We start from the raw sequence: 19,584 nt of genomic DNA on the forward strand, positions 1-19,584 counted from the left end.
TGTTCAGTCTGTTGCAGTTCCATCTTTTGACCAGCAGATGGCTCCTTTTTTCTAAACGCAAGCTCAGTCTGTCGAAAATGATCATTGGGGTGAACACGCTGAAGGAAACCTTTTGAGGAATCGTCTGCAAGAAATTCTTGAGCTGTAAAGGCTTCAAAGTCAATTAAAGGTCGAGGCTTGTCAGCTAGTCCAACTTTCACTTTGGCGTGTTGTCGGTAGAGGCTGAAACAATAACCCTCAAAACTCACCCCAAGAAGACAAATATATTTTCAAATTAACCCAAGAGCAGATATCAGGATCTGTACACATTTTCAAGGCCGAATTTAAGGAACTTTTTAAGGAATTTAAAAGCCAATTGTCCAAATTTTCCAGTTCCATTAAAAGATAAGTTAATATTTGTCATAAAAACGAATAGCAGCTACCGTTCATCACAAGAGAGTAGTCTCAGTGTCGTTTTTAGGCAGACTTGTCGTGGTCCTTTGCAACAATTTCAAGCATTTACAAACACTTCAACCAAAATCCCATCACCTCTCAATCCTTGGAAACAATAAAATTCAAGCATTTCCAAGGACCCGTGCTAACCTTGGAAAAGTATTGAAATGCATGACACATATAATAGATCTTTTTTAAATGAAGCAATTTCAGAACATGTGAACTGATCGATTAATGTCTAAAAATAAGGTACAATGAGAATTTTAAACTAGTTCTGCATGCGTCATTTTTTTACAAAATACAATTCCGTTTTTTGAAGAGTGCAAATGGGGAAAAGAACACTAAATCATAACAAAAGACAATAAATGAAAAAGGCAAGAAAATGTCCCGCCGTTAAAGAAAAATCAATCTATTGTTTTATGGCATGTGGTTTTTCCTTCATCATTTCGAGTGTCTTCATTACAGAAACTCCTTTTCTCTCTTGCCTATCATGCAGTTTGTCCACAAACAAATCCAAAGACCGGCTATCAAAAACAAAGAAAAAAAAAAAGCAGGAGCCGAGTCCTCATCTCGAGAGCTAACATAGCTTATAATCCGTCTAAGGCAAAAAAGAAAGAGGTCGAAAAAAAGAAACGAAACGTGGAAAAAGGCGGAATCAGACTCGGAAGCTTTCCCCTTTGCCGTCGATGTGGCGCAGTCGTAAGTAGACGTCGGTTCCGATGCCCTGCATGGACTGGATGGAGAGCGAGCCCCCCAAGTACTCGGCGTAGGCCCGGGACGTCGGCAGCCCGAATCCGAACCTGAAACCCAAATCCTGTCCGTTAGGGGTCCACGATCTAGGGCATCCATCCGGTGCATTTTTAGAGCAAAATCGAGAAACTAGATCTATGACGAATGGCGTCCCACCCAAAAGCATGTAATGAAAAAGATAGGTGATAGAAATACACTTCAAAAAGAAGTGCTTGATCGAGGATAACATTTTCTAGCGTTAGCATTTAGCTGTTAGCCTGATGGGTTAACACGTAGCTGTTATCCTGATTTGTAAGCATAAATTTGTTAGCCTGTAACGTTAACATAACTTGTTAGCATGTAATTGTTAGCATGACTCGTTAGCATGTACCCATTAGCATAGTTAGTATGACTTGTTAGCATGTGGCTGTTAGAATATTCAGTTAGCATGTTGCCCTTAGCATAATTCCTCAGCATGAAGCCGTTAACATAATTCGTCAGCAGGAAGCTGTTAGCATATTTTGTTAGAATGACTCGTAAGCATGTGGCTATTAGCATAACTTATTAGCATGTGGCTGTTAGCATAACTTGTTAGTATGCAGCTGTTAGGATGACTCATAAGCATGTACCCTTTAGACCAGGGGTGCTCTCGGTCTCTGTCTCGGTCTCTCTCTCGGTCTGTCTCTGTTTCTGTCTCGGTCTCTCTGTCTCAGTCTCTCTCTCGGTCTGTCTGTCTCTCTCTCGTTCTGTCTTTGTCTCTCTCTCTCTCTCTCTCTCTCTGTCTCTCTCTTTTCCTACCTTTTTCTCTCACTCTCTGTCTCACTCTTTCACGCTATGTCTCTCCTTTTCTCTTTCTTTGTTCCTCTTTGTCTCTTCCTGTGTCTTGCTACATTCTTTTGCTCTCCCTGCTTTCCATTTCTCTCTCTCCCTCTCTCTTGCTTTTCTCTTCTCTCTTTCTCTCCTTCTCTTTTTTTCTCTCCTCTCTTTCTATTTGTCTTTGGATTTCTTTCTTTGTACCTCTCTTTCTTTCCCCCTCTCTCACTATTTCTCTTTTTATCTCTTGTTCTCACGTTCACTCTTGTTCGCTTTCTCTCTTTTCTCTCCCTTTCATTCTTTCTTTGTGCCACCCTCTGTCTTTTTCTCTCCCTCTCTTTCTCTTATTTCTTTCTGTTATTTTCCTTTCTCTCTGATTTACTAGTCCGACCCCCGAGAGAATGTTTGTTCTATCATGTGGCCCCCGAGTTAAAATGAGTTTGACACCCCTGCTTTAGACTATTACTTTACTGACTTGTTAGCATGTAGCTGTTAGCATACTAGGATAACCTTTGCCAGTGCACTTTGGCAGTATTATCAATCTACGATGAAGTTGTCTCCTCCTACCAGCACCCGTTGCTGGTCGTTATGCCTGAGACAATCTGGATTAGGGCAAAAATGGGTAAAACGAGATCGTTCTAACAAAGAAACGAAAAAAAAAAAATCGTTCACGTACAAAAATACAACGAACACAAATTGAACAGATCAGAAAAAGCATAAATTATGGAGAAAACATATAAGTTGATATATACGTTATCGTAACATGAAACCTATTAGTAATGGGAAATCCTGGCTATTTTTTAGAGAAGCGGCTTTTTCTGCTCGGCTCACGACAAAGAGCTCTCAAATGGCTCTTAAGATTTATTTATTTTTACTTCAACTGATATATTACGAATAATAATGTAAAATTATGGATGAAGTTAACACTACAGCGAACTTTTAACTAATTTCAACAGATTTTCTTTAACACTAAGCAAGATGAAAGTCAGGCAACACAAAATCCCTGTCAGTGATGGACAATGCACTCTTGCGTTGGAGCCCTTAATTCAATTCAAATAAAGTCCATTTTAGGATCATTTTCCTGCTTTGACTCATTTTCCCCTTTTTTTCTTTTTGTCCGTCGTACTACACTTTCCTTTCTTGACCCGTTCCTGTGCACACTTGTGCCGTGCCGCTGCCCCTCCACCTCTTGTCAGCAAACAAGTGAGCGCAGCAACAGAGACGAAACCATGCTTATTAACCAATCAACCGAGGACAAACAATGGTGCAAGCGAGCACTCCATGTCGTTTGTGATCTTTTATATAATGAGATATCCTTATTTTGATCAACTTCACATCTATCTATTTTCGAAAATATAATATTTTTTAATAAAAGTTTATGAGACTCGGTTAGGACCAATTAAACCCTGGCGGCCTGCCAGAGACTTTCAATGGTACGGGGAACAGATTGGAGGGGTTCCGTACCCGTGCATGGGTCCCGATTGGTTGCCGCTGTTGGTGATGTTGTTGAAAAAGTTGCTCATGCGAGGGTCCTGCGCGCTCTCCTCGGCCGTGCTGAAGTGATAATCCATCACCTTGTCGATGATCCGATGCGGGATGCCGCCGCCGCGGTCCGAGATCCTACAGGGGGGGTCGAGAAAAGTCAGGAGGTGGAGCCTGAAGGCGGTCCTGGACCCGGCGCCACCTACCTGATGACAAAGTCCGTGTCGTTGTTAGCAATGGTAACCACCACGTCCGGGACGTTGTAGGGCGTGTCCAAATGGCTCTCCATGGTGGCCCTGGTAACAAATGCAATGTGTTTTTGTTTAAAGTGACAGTGTGAAATTATTCACCTCTATGGGTGGTTGTACTTCAGAATGAGGCTGAAGCATGTGCAATGGAATAAGAAAACACTACCAGTGTTCTTACAGATTAAGCCAAGTTAAAATCAAGACTTAAGACCTTTTTAAATGCCTTTTGAAATCCAATTCAAGACCACGTCAACAAAAAACAAAATTGAAACAAACAATAAAACTCAACATGAATGAGAAGCAATCTTAAACAAATTATTTTAATTTCTTTTTAGATCACATTTTGGTCCGGTTGAAAAGTTTTCATCTGAAAAACCTAGCACTCTCCAAAGTTTTAGACAAAACATGATGGTGACAGTACTTAATGGACCCTCAGTCGAAACGGGCAGATAACTACTAATGCCAAAGAGCTATTTTGCTACATTTTTATCATGATGCATGAATTTTTATTTATTTATTCGTTTATTTAAACTAATTATTTTTAGTTAAAACAAATATAAATCTAATTTTTTAATAGGATTTTTGAAAATTGGATTTAAGACATTTTAACGCCAATCAAGTCCTTCATTTTAAAATAATGACATAAACGCCTTTTAAAACTTCAAGCATCGACGGGAACCCTGCAGAACAAAAGCCCAAAAGACACGTTGCAATATTTGTTAGCACTTAGCCATAGCCTGCAGCCCAATGGCTGGGGAAAGAAACTGGAAAATGCCATAACTCGTGGTGAGCCATAACCTATAGCCAAGTGAATAACATGAGTGGCTAGAGAAGGAAAGAGTAAAATAAAAAGGGAGATGCCTGAATCAGAGAACTCATCACCACTCGGAAGGACGAAGAGAGCTTTATTTCCATTGAGGAAACCATAGCAGTTAGCCAAGTGGCTAACAATAGTGGCTTGAAAAGGAAACCGTCGGAGAAGAGTGAAAGATGGAGGAAAACCGGAAGAGCGAACCAAGGTTTAATACACAGAGGCTAACCAAAACAACGGCCAACCAAGGCACAGCCTGCAGCCAAATGGTAATACGAGTGGCTAGAGAAGGAAAGTGGGGAAAAAAGTCAAAGATGCCTTTAACATTCTTAGGGGTGATTCAGGCTTTATTTACAAAGGGCAACTAACATTAACAAGAGCGGCAAGCCAAAATATGTAGCCAAATGGCTAGCCTGAGTGGCTAGAAAAGGTAACGGTTGAAAAAGTGATAGATGCCGTAATCAAAGGATTCGGCGACGGTCTGAAGAACAAAGCGAGCTTTAATTACATGGAGCAGCCAACAATACCAAGTCATAGCCGTAAGGCAAGGCAAGGTGCTTACATGAGTGGCTAGAGGGGAAAAAAAGAAAAAGAAAAAGTGGAAAAGAAGTAAAAATAAAAAATAAACTAAGTTTAAGATCAGATGATGAAATAATAGTCTGTAGTTTGCAATAGTCTGTGGCCTGTAAAGCCCTTTGAGACTCCTAGTGATTAAGGGCGTCACAAAAAACATGACTTGCTACTTCTACTGAAATATGACTAACACTGCCTAAAGCACAGGTGTCAAACAGGCGGCCCGTGGGCCAAATCAGGCCCGCTAAGGAATTGAATCTGGCCTGTGAGACAACACTCAGAGAAGCGCAAGAGAAAAACAAGCTGCAGGTTGAAATATGTCAACGTGATGTCGCCAAAGCCAGGTGCCTTTCACAAAGTCACTGTACTTGTGTATCTCTCTCTCTCTTTAACTTCCTTTTTTCCTTTTCTCTCTCTCTCTTTATACCCTTCGCACTTTCTTTTCTCTTTTCTCCCCTTCTGTCTTTCTATTTATCTTTGGATTTATTTCTTCCTCTCCCCTTCTTTTCCCCCTCTCTCACAACTTTTTATCTTTTGTTTCTCGCGCTCTCTCTCTCTTTTTCTTTCTCTCTCCCGCCCTCTCTTTTTTCCCTCCCTCTTTCTCTTATTTCTTTATCTCCCTTTTTCTTTCTCCTCAATCTACTACTCCGGCCCCCGACAGAATGTTTGTTCTATCGTGTGGCCCCCCGAGTTAAAATGGGTTTGACACCCCTGGCCTAAAGTATACTCCTTGTCCACTAGGGGGCAGCACTACACAAGTTATCGTTGCAGAGAAGTCAAAACAAATGTGACTTTTTTTACTGAGTAGATGGAAAACACGGTTTGACTCGTATTGGCAGCCAAAAACCCATGGAAATTCGTAACGTACCTCATGGCGTTCTTGAGCAGCTCGGGCAGGATGTAGTCGAGCGGCAGCAGGATGAAGGGAAAGCGCGCCGCCACGTGGCCGTTGATGCGAACTCGGGGAGAATTTCCGTACTGATGCTCGCACAGACGCCTGCGCTCGAACACGGAAGCCCAACGTTACGCGTGTGTGCTCTTGTTAAACAGGCAAACAAAATCACTCGACTGGAATGGCGGGCCGGAGGGATAACGGTGACCGCGTCAACATGAGCGATAACGGTGACCGCGTCAACATTAGCGATAACCTTCACAAAGTTTATCTGCCGATGAGTGGGGAAAAAAAAAATATATACAGGGATCAGAATGGAGATTTTCATTTTCAGCTGAAATAGCCAGGGTCCAGGGGCCGCAGGCCCCGGCCAGGTCCAGGGCGGAGCCCGGTGGGGGGCTCTGGGGGGCGAAGCCCCCCTGAAGCCAACAGCATTTCTCTTATTTGCTATGTGAAAATTGCACTAGAATGAATTAAATCCAACAAAACAGAAACCATGTATTTTATATATAAATATATATATATATATATATATATATAAATTAAAAAAATAATAATATATTGACATTAAAAGCATTTGTAATATTGAACATGATCATGATGATACAAAATAATTTATTTTAATCATGTTTATAACAAATTTTAAATTTAGTTTATCCTGTTCTAAATATTGTATAAACACAAAAGATAAAATCATTTCATAAATAAATAGATTTATAAATACCTCAGATTGGGATTTTCTGTCACACAGGGGAACCAGTGGTTGACTGCTGCTAGTATTTGAAGTGGAAGGATTTGGAACGGCCAATAATGTTGAACCGGTGGTGTTACTGTTAGTTTCACTGCCGATTTTAAATGCGGATCCGAGTGCATAATTTGATCGCCGGCAAGCTATTTTTGCTTTGTGCTTGTTCATTTTAGCATGATCGATCAGTGCCACACAACCTCGCGTACCATAATTGATCAGATCGACACAGTATACCTGTAGACACTTTGCTTTCCCTGGAACATCACACTTTGCGATGAACTGGCTCAAAGTTTCTGTAACTTCCTCGATCTTTGCGCCGATTTTAACGTTTACTGTGACAGTCTTCTCCAGCCATGACCACTTAAATTTATTCTTGATTCCTTTATCAATCTCGGAGACAAAAGCCTCGTCTTCTTTTCTTAGTATTTTCATATTTACTTTTTCAAACACTCATTTCACCGTTTGAAAAGACCGGAAGGAGCGCCATGTTTGAGAAAGCCAATGCTCTGAACAAAAGCTCCGCTGATTGGTTATCAGCGAACCTATCGACCAATGGTAGGAGTCGATCTATTTGTTGTGTGTTATAGATCTAATGCGCTGCGCTTCTTTTTGCCGATTTTTCTCGCGATCTCTAACTGCTAACTTGGGGTGATGAAACAGTCACGTATCATACCTCACCCCCCCAAAATATTTTCTCATCGAATTTAGACGATTTACGGGAATGACCTTTGGGGTTCAAAAACAGCGGAAATCCGCGGAAAATTCTGATCCCTGTATATACATATTTTCCAGACTATAAGGCGCACCGGAAACCCTAAATTGGCCAGTTATTTAAACGTGTGCATCTTCTATGTGGACAAAATTAAAAATGCGTTTTCATATTTGTGCAATTGTTGATCGCAGTTCCAATGACAATGGTGGAAACGGGAATCGAACCAGAGAATATTGGTAAGAGCAATGAATCCCAACCACCAAGCCTCTAGGGACATGGATGGGTGTCCACTATTGCATTACAGTGGGACCTCGCTACTTCGCAGTTCCACGTTTGCAGGTTCAGAGCTTCGCGGGTCTAAAAAAAAAAAAAAAAAAAAAAGACAATTTTTTTTTTAAGCATCTTTAAAGGGGCGTCGCTACCTCGCGGATTTTCACTTTTCGCGGGTGGTTTTGGTCCCCATTAACCGGGTCTAAAAAAAAAAATAAGATAAAATAATTAAAAAAAAAAAGATCATTCTCTTCATTCAATCAATAACCACCAAATTACTTACCACAACGACTTAATCGTTATTCAGGTGAGAATCTTGTGCGCTTCATAAAGACTGCGAGTCGGCTGTACCCTAGACCGGTTACATCTCTGACAATATTCTCACGGCCCGGCTCAATATACCCTTTCATAAGTAGTCTAAACTATAGTATCCGGTGCACGCCACGCCGTAATCTGGTTTAAATTCCCATCGTATTTAATGTTATGCAGTTCTAAGCAATTGTGATCAGTGAAATATTCAGACTGCCCTTACAGTAGTTTCAACTCCATGCGCCTTATAGCCCGGTGCGCCTTTTATATGAAATTTTTTTTTTACATAAATACTTTTTGGAGGGTGAGCCTTAGAGCACGGAAAAAGAGGTGATCAAAGACGCTGACCTGGCAAAGTCCACCCACTTCTCGATGATCTTCTTGGGGGACAGACGGCGGCAGATGATTCCCACAAAGTCCGGCTGCAAGAAAAATGGAAACGGAATTTTAGCTCACTTGGTTGCTGCGATGACTGAAGGCGTCCAGGAAGAGACCAAGGCGATGGTCAGGGGTCACCATTGTGGTGCCCGCTAGCTCCAAGAACACCCAAGTAGTCCACTGACCGCTTCTGAGAATAGCAATCATTGTGATTTTCTAGGAAACCTGCTTTCTAGCTGGCATGGTATTTTAGTAGTTGACTTAGCCCATTTTAACTCGAGGTCAACAGATTATCGGGCGGGACGATTATCGGGCGGGACGATTATCGGCACCGATAATTGGGAATTTGACAGATATCGTAGCGACGTTTTTATTCAATTTGACTGGCCGATTATTTAAGCTCGCTAATGCAGTCGAGCTGCACCTCCTCCCCTCTCGCTACCCACCTTGTGCCCTCTGACTCAATAAGCATTTCGACTCCAAAGCAATGAAAACAGGAGCAACTCCCCGACATGTCTGTGGATCAAGCCGCTGAAATGCAAAAAATATTACAAGGTTCTCCAACACATCTACCTGTCTGTCCTTCTCTATTCAACTGACTCGAATACTGCTCAGGAAATTTCAAATTCTTTGACATACAACATTTTTTTTTTAACGTAACGGAAATAGTTACTTGCCCTGGTTACTCGTTACTTTTAGAACAGAGTAACTCGGTTACAAACTCAGTTACTTATTGGAAAAAGTAGCGAGAAACTATAACTAATTACTTTTTTTAAGTAAAGTACCCAACACTGGTTAGAGAGACTCTATAACATGGATAGGCAAACTACTGCCCGGGGGCCTTATGTGGCCCTTCGAGCTTTTCCATCCGGCCAGCCAAACAAAAATGTGATAAGATTAAAGTATTAAATGGTAAAAAATAATAATGTGTTGTATAAAGTACTTAAATGTGTTAATTAATTATTTGATTCATTTATAAAATAAGAAATATATAATGTATTTTTGAATGTCTGCATGCATGTTTGTTCATAAATGTCGCTGCTTCTCTTAAATTTATTTTTGACTGATTGGAATGTGCAAAAAAAAATTGTTTTTTAATAAGCCTCCCATGAAATAAAATAAAAGTCAAGATATGTCTTTTTAAAATGGCAGCAGTGATATAAGACAAATGTATTGCAAGTTATTGGATTCAAGACTGTACCAAATGGGACAAAAAGATAAAAATCAATCACTTTATCCCTCTTCTTGACAACATTCTTAACCAAATGCAGCCCACGACTCAATAAGTTTGGCCGATCCCGCTCTATAACAGCATTATTTTACTTAACAGATATTATAGAGTACAGCATTTTTTTGTTCTGTCCAAAGTGCAACAATTTTTCACTCTGTGTCTTTATACAAGTTTGACTAGTTTAACAATACATATAATAATTGCAGCTAATAACAAGGTAGGTTATTTGAGAAAGGCACTAATCTGGAACAAAAATGTAGCTCTCAGCTTAAAAAAGATTGGAGCTCCGTGTTACCTTTGACGTGACAATGAACGAGTAAAGGACAGATAAAAATATCAGCGCAAGGACTCACGTTGTCTTCGTGCAGGGCCAGGTGGTGCGTGGCCAACATTCGGATGCCGAGACGGGAGCACAACGTGGTGTCCAGGAAGCCGCGCAGGATCGTTTCGTCCTGGGGATGCCCAAACGAGAGAGAAATAAAGGAAACGTGTAAAGTTGCTGGAAATCTTGAGGAGCTCGTCGCGTCTTACTTGTATGTGCTTTCGGCACTCCCGGAATCCCTGCGCCAACATGGTGACCACGTCCTTGTGGTCGTCCAGCAGCTGCTGCACCAGCTTGCAGAAGCGAGATTCCACGTCCTGATCTTTGATCTGAGTGCGCATGTGGGCAGATTATGGTCACATTTTGTTCTTTGGACTACTTTAAGACGATTTAAAACCGTTTTTCAGGACTTTTGAGTGACTGTCTTACTTCAGTTTTGAAAAATGCTACATGGCTTATATGGTATATGGAGAAAATGGGACGAGTTAGCATATTATTCCAGACAGTTGGACTTAAAATAGACTCCTTTTTTTGTGTGTGCTCGAATGTTTTATGAGTTTGTGAAGAATTAAAACAGTTCTTTTTCTCCTCAAAACACCTCGAAAAATTACTTTTTTTAAAGATAATTGTTCGTACATAGTTTCAATGAAATTCAAATTATTTGAGAGGGTGTTTTTTTTTACCAATTAAAAATATGTTTGAGTGGAAATGTCACATAGAAAAAAGAAAGAAGTAAAATAAAGAAAATGTGCAACCAGGTCTGAACTTTTTAATAAGCAGACTAAGGCTAGGTTCACACTGGAGGGAAATCAGATTTTTTTTTGCACGGACGCAACCTGCATCTGATCTGTTAATGTCCCTCTGAAGCGCACATATACGCTTTTTTCACACCAGAACACTTTCATATGAGGTCCTAAATCCGATACATATCCGATCTTTTGGAAAGAGACTGCTGTGAACGGTCCAGACGCACGTCATCGATAAGCGGCAGACGTCAATGTTCTGCATTCAACCAGGCGGGTGAAAGTGCAGAAATCAACAACCATGACGGACGAAAACACAGAGTGTCATTAAATGACACATTAGGGGAAGGTTGGTACTTGTTTATTATGTAACCCACGGAACTGCCGTCATCACACAGCAGATTTAGAACATGTCGTTCGGGTTCATTCTTAAAGCGATATCATCCCCTAGAGGTAGTTAACGATGTCTACATACAAATCCCACCACGAGACAGCATCTAATGGGGGACAGTGATGTTTTGGATTTAATTAATATTTGGAGGGACGATGTTAACATCCATGAGTACTTCCGCAAACATGAGTGCATTGCGTGTGACGTCACGTGTCCTCTTATGCGCATGCGTGACCGTTGTGGCGCGTCTGCACAGTCACTTTTAGTTGGAAATGTCAACGATCCCACAAAAACAGCAGATTTCACCCCCCGAAAAATTGGAATTGAGCATTAAGCATTAAGGTCTAACTTGTGAAGCCCTTAGAGACTAATTGTGATTAAGGGCTATACAAATAAAAATGACTTGACTTGAAGTGTGAACCTAGCTTAATATGCGTTATTTTGTCTTTTTTTTAAATTAAAAAAATCAGTAAAGTCATTATCATAATTGTCAAAATAACTCATTTGCTGCAAGTCGTTAAAAAAGGGGGGACAACTTTATACTCTATATTAAATGATAGAAGAGAGAAGAGAAAGGAGAAAAGAGAAAGAAAAAAAAGAGGACAAAAAAGAGAGGGTACAGAGAGGATAGTGAGAAGAAAAATGAGTGGATAGAAATAAAAGAGGATAGAAAGAGAAGAGAAAGGAGAGAATAGAGAGGAAAAGGGAAACATTAGGGAGAGAATAGAGGTAAAAAAGAGATGAGAGGATAGAGAGATGATACAGAGAAAAAAAGAGGATAGACAGAAGATGGTAAATGACAAAAAGAGGAGAGCCAATAGAGGGAAAAGGAAGAGAAAGGAGGGAAGAGAGAGAGAAGAGGAAAAAGAGAAGAGAAATGGGAGAATATAAAGAGAAAGAAGCAAAAACATGACAGAGAAAGAGAAGCAAGATAAAAGAGAGAAGAGGATTGAAAGAGAAGTGAAAGGAGAAAAGAAAAAAAGGGAGTATGTGGATAGAAAAAGAAGAAATATGGGAGGATAGTGGGAGAAACTGAGGATAAAGAAAGAAACTCAGAGAAGCGAGTAAAGTACAGAGAGAGGAGAGAAGAGGGAGAAGTGAGGATAGAGAAGACATGATCGTAACAGAAGAGGGGATAGTGTGAGAGAAGAGAATTGAGAGAGGGGAGAGGAACAGAGGGAGAGACAAAATATGTGAGTGATACAAAAATGTAAATGTTTTAAGTGTGTTGATGTTAATGTTATGTTTAAAACGGGGCAATGATGACATCAACGTCATTTGTCCTTCAATATTAAAGTTGGAATTGGTAAAAATATCACATTAAATTAAGCATTCATTTTTTGTATACATCTATCTATATCCATATATTACATATACACTTTATGAGCCTCCCATTCTAAACAACAGTCTTCGCCGAGCACTTTGCGTTTTCCAAGAAACCTTTCCATCATCTTGACAGGGAGCACACACGAGGAACTTGAACCCGACTTGACCACATGCGTGCAAACACAGTCACGTGCGTGTGCGCGTTTTACTCACAGTCGGGAATTCGCTCAGCATATGGTACGCTCTGATGTAGAGCTCGTGCTGGAGGAAGAAAAAAATATATAGTGAGCTCCTCAGCAGGCCTCGTGGAACACACATTTTCTAGCATGCATGGTACAAAACTACCACAAAGTTTTCTCGCCGTTCCAAAACAAATCAAGACAATTTCATTCTTGTATGAATGAATTCGGTGAGGCGTGAGAATACTGGCGAGAATTTGAAGGGGAGAAAGAAAGTGGGGGAAAGTTCATCGAAAAAAAAGAAAAGAAAGAATAGAGGCACAGGCCACGTGAGAGAAAAAGCCTGCCTTTTCCCGTCCTACTTAGAAACAAGGGAGATGAAAAAAAAAAAATACTGGATTGGGGTCCTCTTCTGCGCACACAAATCATCCAAAGAATACCTCAAACATTTCAACAATGTACAAAAGCAAAATAGGCCATATCAAATGTGATCAAATTACAATTTTGTAGTTGTATCCCCCAACAGAAATACGAGGATTTGCAGTTTAAATTCACAAAGGTGGGAGAGATGCCAGCCCTATTTACTGTATGCTTTCTATTATCATAGTGTATTTTTTACCGTAATGCTCGTTTTTCTTCTCTTAATTTTGTGCATTTTTTCTTTATCTTGCATGGTTTGGTGACCTTGAACTGTGTCTGTAAATCAAAATGCTAGATATTTCTGTAGTTAATCAATGCATTTTGTCACTCGTGCAAAAAAGACGTACAGTGTTCAGTATTTTAGTGTCATTAAAAATATATATATATTTTCTGCAAGCAGAAAACATTAAATGACAAAAAGGGAAAATGAAAGTATACCTCATATTCTTTTTGGTTGCAAGCATATTCAGATGTTTCCATTTTATGCAAACAGGAAATATTTTTTTTTAAAGTGAAATATCAAATAATTAATATTTGTTTTCCATTTTGTTCTTCTCTGCAAACATACTCTCCTTTTTGTTTTTATCACACAAAGATAGAAAAATGCAATAAATAAATACAAATATTAATGTAAAATATTCCGCAAAGAAAATGAAAAATAACGAAAAATGGATTATGACAGTATTCTGGTTTGTATCCACATTTTTATTTCCTGCTAACGTATTCCCAATTTCTTGTCATATTTTATTTTGGAGAATATTTTTTTTCACGACAGTGACATTGTTATTATTGCATTAAATGTGATCTAAATATACCAATGCTATTTAAAGTTCCACTGATACATAAACCCTCAGTCCCGGACTTAAAAAATGTGATGGTCCCGATCCAATTTCCATATCCGATGTCAGTCCGATATCAGTATCAGTTTTTTTCTGAGCGTCTTAAGGGATTCACTTTATTCGTTGGCAATGGAAAACCTGAAATTAAGGAGCAGGATTCAAAGAAAGGTTGTTGATGTTGATGAGAATTGATCCAAAATTCAAACTATGTTTTGCCCAGATGTATTAAAATATATCTATAATTCCTGCTGATATTGTATCATATATAATCAGTAATTAATTTTGGATTCTGGATCCCGCAACCATAACAGTCACAAAACGGCGGCCGATACAGATAACCGATGCAAACACTCAAACCCTGAGAATTCTGTGTACAATTCAATACAATAATATGTTTCCTCACCACTTGCAGGATGGTGGGATTACATCCGATGATGAAAGGCAGGCTGCGAAATCCCTTGATGCGGTGGGCAATGCGTACCGGGAGTTCCTTGTGCAGGTACTTTGCGCTGCTCTAGAAAAAAACACACCAGATCTGTTAAAAAAATGATGTTCTCTTAAAATATGAAAGTTCAAGAGCACTGACCAGGATGTGGTGTCCGTCCGGTGACTTGCCAGCGTACAGCAAAGTGGCCAAGGTGAGTCTTACAGAGGCCTAAAAAATTACAAAGATGACCTTAGATCCCCGGGGATAAGGTGATCACCCCCCTCTTACAACGTTTTTACGACACGGTGTGGGATACATTGTTATCTGCCCCTCTTTACGGCATATTCCCCACTATACAACATCATCAACACACTCTCTGTCTTGAAAAAGCCTGTCTGCTGTTGGTCATCGTTATAAAACAAACGGTGGAAAATCGGGGAATCGTCACCTTAAAATGTACAAAAGTCAATTCCATTGAAGTTGGGAAAAAGTTTAAAATGTCAGTAAAATTAGAATAGAATGACTTGCAAACCTTTTCTAACCCATATTTAAATGAATACACCACAAAGACAAGATTATCCATGTTCAAACTCATAAACTTTATTTCCATAAGCAAATAATGATAAACTTAGAATTTTATAATTGCAACAAGTGCCAAAGTAGTTGGGAAAGGGGCTTCTTCACCATTGTGTTACATCACCTTTCCTTTTAATAACACTCAATAAACGTTTAGGAAGTGAGGAGACTAGTTGTTGAATCGTTGATAGTGGAATCCTTTCCCATTCTTGCTTTATGTACAGCTTCAGCTGTTCAACAGTCCGGGGTCTCCTTTGTCTTATTCTGCGCTTTATAATGCGCCACACATTTTCAATGGGAGACAGGTCAGGACTGCAGGCAGGCCAGTCAAGCACCCGCACCCTCTTACTACGAAGCCACGCTGTCGTGAGACGTGCAGTGTGTGGCTTGGCATTATCCTGCTGGAAGAAGCAAGGGCGCCCATGGTAAAGATTCTGTTTGGATGGCAACATACTTTGTTCCAAAACCTGAATGTACTTTTCTGCATTAATGGTGCCTTCACAGATGTGCAGGTTACCCATTCCTTGGCCACTCATGCACCCCCATACCATCACAGATGCTGGCTTTTGCACTTTGCGTGCATAACAGTCTGGGTGGTTCTGTTCTTCTTTGGACCGGAGGACACGACGTCCACAATTTCCAAACACAATTTGGAAAACTGACTCATCAGACCACAGAACACTTTTCCACTTTGTATCAGTCCATTTTAGATGGGCTCGGGCCCAGAGAACCCTGCGGCGTTTCTGGATGTTGTTGATGAATGGCTTACGCTTTGCAACATAAAGTTTTAACCCACACTTACGGATATAGCGTTGAACTGTATTGACTGACAGTGGTTTTCCAAAGTGTTCCTGAGCCCATGTGGTGATGTCCTTTACACATTGATGTCGGTTCTTAATGCAGTACCGCTTGAGGGCTCGGAGGTCACGGGCATTCAATAATGGTTTACGGCCATGCCGTTTACGCACAGTGATTTCTCCAGATTCCCTGAACCTTTTCACAATATTATGGACTGTAGATGATGATATCCCTAAATTCCTTGCAATTGTACTTTGAGGAATGTTGTTTTTAAACTGTTCAACAATTTGCTCACGCAGTTGTTCACAAAGAGGTGAACCTCGCCCCATCCTTGCATGTGAATGACTTAGCTTGTTCGGGTCTCCCTTTTTTATACCCAGTAACAACTCTCACCTGTTGCTAATTCATCTGTTCACCTGCAAATAGTTGGTTGATTTCCATTCATCCACTTTCTGAGTAGTTATTGACACCTGTCCCAACTATTTTGGCACGTGTTGCTGTCATCAAATTACAGAGTTGATGATTTTCTCCCAAAACAATAAAGTTTATGAGTGAAGACAATAAATATGTTGTCTTTGCTGTGCATTCATTTAAATATGGGTTGAAAAGAATTTGCAATTTACTTGGATCAATTTTTATTTGCAATTAACACACTTTCCCAACTTCATTGGAATTGAGTTTTGTAGAAAACATTGTTTTTTCAGCCAATTTTTACAGTATTTTCCCCACTATACAGTATAAACAACAATTTTTGGGGCGTGCCCAATTACGTATGAAATTACAAATTTGACAGGTTGCACCTCATGCCAGTCTGATATTGGTCGACATCATGGAAAATGCCGGTCGGCTATTGGCCAAACTATTTCTCTTTCTCTTAGTTAAGTTCATAATCTTGTGTGCTTTAAGACTTTGCATTCGGGCGATATAATGCTAGTTTTTGTTCTGTATTCATTGCTCATGAGTCCCGAGGCTAGTAGTGACGCAAAAGGGAGCAGCAAGAAGAGGATAAGAATGAAAACAAAGCTTGGGATAACTAAGAAAACCGAAAAAAGCACATGAATCAATACTTGGCTAAGGCGTTTGGCCATTTTAAATTGGTAATCGGGGCTATTATTACAAATAAGGGGGCAACAAAAAAGTCGAGCCTTTTTAATTGTAAATCCGTTGTCTCCTCCCCTCTGCATCCACCCTCTACTCCACTCGACCAGCTTAAGTCACAGCACACCCAAAGAAGATAAAATGTCACTTTTACTTAATTTTTTTTTTTTTTAGATACACATAAATAGTATAAACTACATCCTTTGTTGATATTTTAATGTTTTTATCCAGGGTCGTGAGGATTTGGAACACAATAGCTACGGATTACAATAGGTTTCTTTCCCTCACTAGAAGTCAATTTCACATTGCGATTCCCACTTAAGAACAACTTCACGTCGTATCCCAGATGTCTACAATATTTTATAACAAGTGGTTCTACAATATCTACAAGCTGCACATAAGCATGGCTTGAATTTAAAAATTGAAAACAATCACGTGTCAGTTTTTGTTTTCCGGAGAGAAAAAGGCACACTAGGACGCCTGTTGATTTATGGACATCTGGGAGTTCTGGCGCAGACACGGCAAAACAAACACTCCCATTTTTTTCTTTCTCTCTTTTAAAGGCCTTGTTTTTCTGGTCTCACGTGCGTCCTCTGACACTCAAACAAACGCTGTGACAAACCAAATCAATTCCGATGAGATAGTACTATCTCTTTCAGTATGGAAGCCATACTTGACGCATCTTGGTATATTCAACTACAGAAATATGTCCTTTTTCACCGTGGTTATGTTCCCAACATGACGCTTTTTTTAACAATTATTATACCGTGAATAAATAAAAAATAATCTGCATATATATATATTTTACCAATACCTACACTGGTAACGACTTTTTACCCTTTCAGAATGCAGAAAACAATGCATGATTAAAATTTGTGAAGCAATGGGACTGGAAGATGAACCGTGATACAGTGAGGGAATAATCAATTTCCAAATCAATTGAGAAGGTTTACTTATATAAAAGTAGAACCATTTTGCAGCTTATAACTCATAGGGAAAAACATCCCTTACGTTAAGGTGGAAACCCTAAATGTCACCACTTGGAAGGGAATACAGTAATCCCTCGCTGTATCGCGGTTTTCTTTTCACCGTTTCGTTACGTGGCGGATTTTATTGTCCATTGTGTTTGTATTCTGATTGGCTAAACAGTCACCCCACTTCTTTTCTGCCTGTGTCTGCTTTGCGTTAATAACTCTGGGTCTAAACTGTGTACAAACAGCTTGAGGAACCTTCATTACCTTCGCGCATGTAATTCCATTTCAAGGTTTTCTAAAAGCCATCATGTCAAACATACGAAAAAAGCCCCAGAAGGCAGAAGAAGATGCTTTTTTAACCGTAGATTCGTTTTAAAATTATAATTTGACAGTACAGAATTTTTTGGGTCAAAAACACATTTGTAAAGTAGGCATATGGTACTTTTAGCTATGGTTTGGAACGTCCTTTTCATGCTCCATTTTTGTCGTCCAGATGATAGCATAAAATATTATTGATGGGGATAAGGTCTGTAATCAGTACAGTAGTGTGATAAAGCAGCAAGGATATGTTAACAATTATAGTTTGACAGTACAGCAGAAATTTGTAAACATAAAAAAAGGTTTTAAAGTAGAGTACTTGTTAAATAAAGTATAGAGCCTTTATATTAGGCTTTTTCGTTGGTTTGAATGTATAACAGAGTATTTAATAAAGATTTCTACTTCGCGGGTTTTATAATGTCGCAGGACACCTATTGAGAACGCAACCGCCGCGAAAAAAGAGGGATTACTGAGTTTAATTGCTCCACACGCTTAGGATAAAAAAAAAAATCATTATGACATGGGAAAATCACGAATGAATACCAAATATTGACAATTACTAACGATACTATTTTAAAAATGCAAATTGTTGTTGAATGCGTTTAACTGAACGGTTCACTGAATGACACAAGGTCGCGAAGAGTAATAACCGTCAGTGAACGCAGTTGATATTCCCAGCTAGCTTAGCATCGTGGCTAGCTGTCCTCACCTTCTCCGCCGAGACGTCAATGGCCGACTGGTTGTAAAAGGACGTCACCGTCTTAGAGCGCTCCCGGGACATTTCGGAGAAACCCTGCAGCGACGACGTGGACCTGGCCCGGCGTCCGCCCAAGTTGGACGACGGCCGCGAGGTTAGCGGGGCTAACGGCAAGAGGCTGCCCAGCCTCGGCCTGGCCCGGCTGGCGGCACCGCTCAGCATCTCCGCGGCGAGTACCGGGCAGCCGGTTCAGAGTGAGGGAAGTCCGGCCTGCTATGAGGCCATTTGGGGGACGTTGTGGCCACCAGTGCGCACAAAGGCACGTTAGCGTGTTTTACAGTAACTGAGGGGTACTGGCCTATTTTATGATTTTTGGGGGGGGAGAGGTAGGATTTACTAGGAGACAGCGCATCCAATCAGTGGGCCGAACAGGAGGTCGGGGGCGGAGCTTGGGTCCCCACGCATGCTCACGAAAACAAAAGCTGGTAAACAATTCCCAGAAGACGTTTGCAAAATTATTTCAACATCTCGTCTTTTTTCTTCCTTTTTTTTTTTTGCATTGTCACGAAAAATGTAAAAGATGATTTCATGTAAGTAATTTTACAATGTATTATTTATAAATGCCTGTTTTGAGTATGATAATACCTCGATGAGCGAAAATCCACGAGGTAGCCTATCCCTTTTCATTTTTAACATAAAGCAGTGGTTAGGGCGTGTGCGCCACAGTTCTGAGGTCGTGAGATCAACCCCCCTGTGTGGAGTTTGCATGTTCTCCCCGTGCTTGCGTTGGTTTCCTCCGGGCACTCCAGTTTCCTCCCACATTCCAAAAACATGCATGTGAGGTTAAT

General features: G+C 40.2%; 1 protein-coding gene across 1 annotated transcript; it reads right to left on the minus strand.

Annotated features, from left to right (window-relative positions):
• Positions 1-244: 244 nt before the first annotated feature.
• bckdk (branched chain keto acid dehydrogenase kinase) lies at positions 245-19,118 on the minus strand. The gene is made up of 11 exons (XM_088321128.1): positions 18,749-19,118; positions 14,435-14,503; positions 14,252-14,362; positions 12,624-12,671; positions 10,160-10,279; positions 9,982-10,080; positions 8,368-8,441; positions 5,957-6,085; positions 3,663-3,752; positions 3,439-3,594; positions 245-1,232 (listed from the first exon to the last, which is right to left on the minus strand). The coding sequence occupies exons 1-11, from the start codon at positions 18,956-18,958 to the stop codon at positions 1,088-1,090; spliced, it is 1,251 nt and encodes a 416-aa protein (XP_088177254.1). The 5' UTR covers positions 18,959-19,118; the 3' UTR covers positions 245-1,087.
• Between the last annotated feature and the right edge of the window lie 466 nt (positions 19,119-19,584).

Source organism: Urocampus carinirostris, chromosome 17, assembly GCF_059441175.1.
Source record: "Urocampus carinirostris isolate Australia breed hairy pipefish chromosome 17, RoL_Ucar_1.0, whole genome shotgun sequence".
Taxonomy (NCBI): Eukaryota; Metazoa; Chordata; class Actinopteri; order Syngnathiformes; family Syngnathidae; genus Urocampus; species Urocampus carinirostris.

What these genes read in the sequence shown, in the direction of transcription:
- bckdk (XM_088321128.1), bottom strand. Translation starts at nt 18,958, where the DNA reads ATGCTGAGCGGTGCCGCCAGCCGGGCCAGGCCGAGGCTGGGCAGCCTC. An exon ending in TGCTGAGCGAATTCCCGACT is followed by an intron (nt 10,280 to 12,623) that starts GTGAGTAAAACG and finishes ATGCGCACTCAG; the next exon opens with ATCAAAGATCAGGACGTGGA. An exon ending in CTGCTCAAGAACGCCATGAG is followed by an intron (nt 3,753 to 5,956) that starts GTACGTTACGAA and finishes ATTTGTTACCAG; the next exon opens with GGCCACCATGGAGAGCCATT.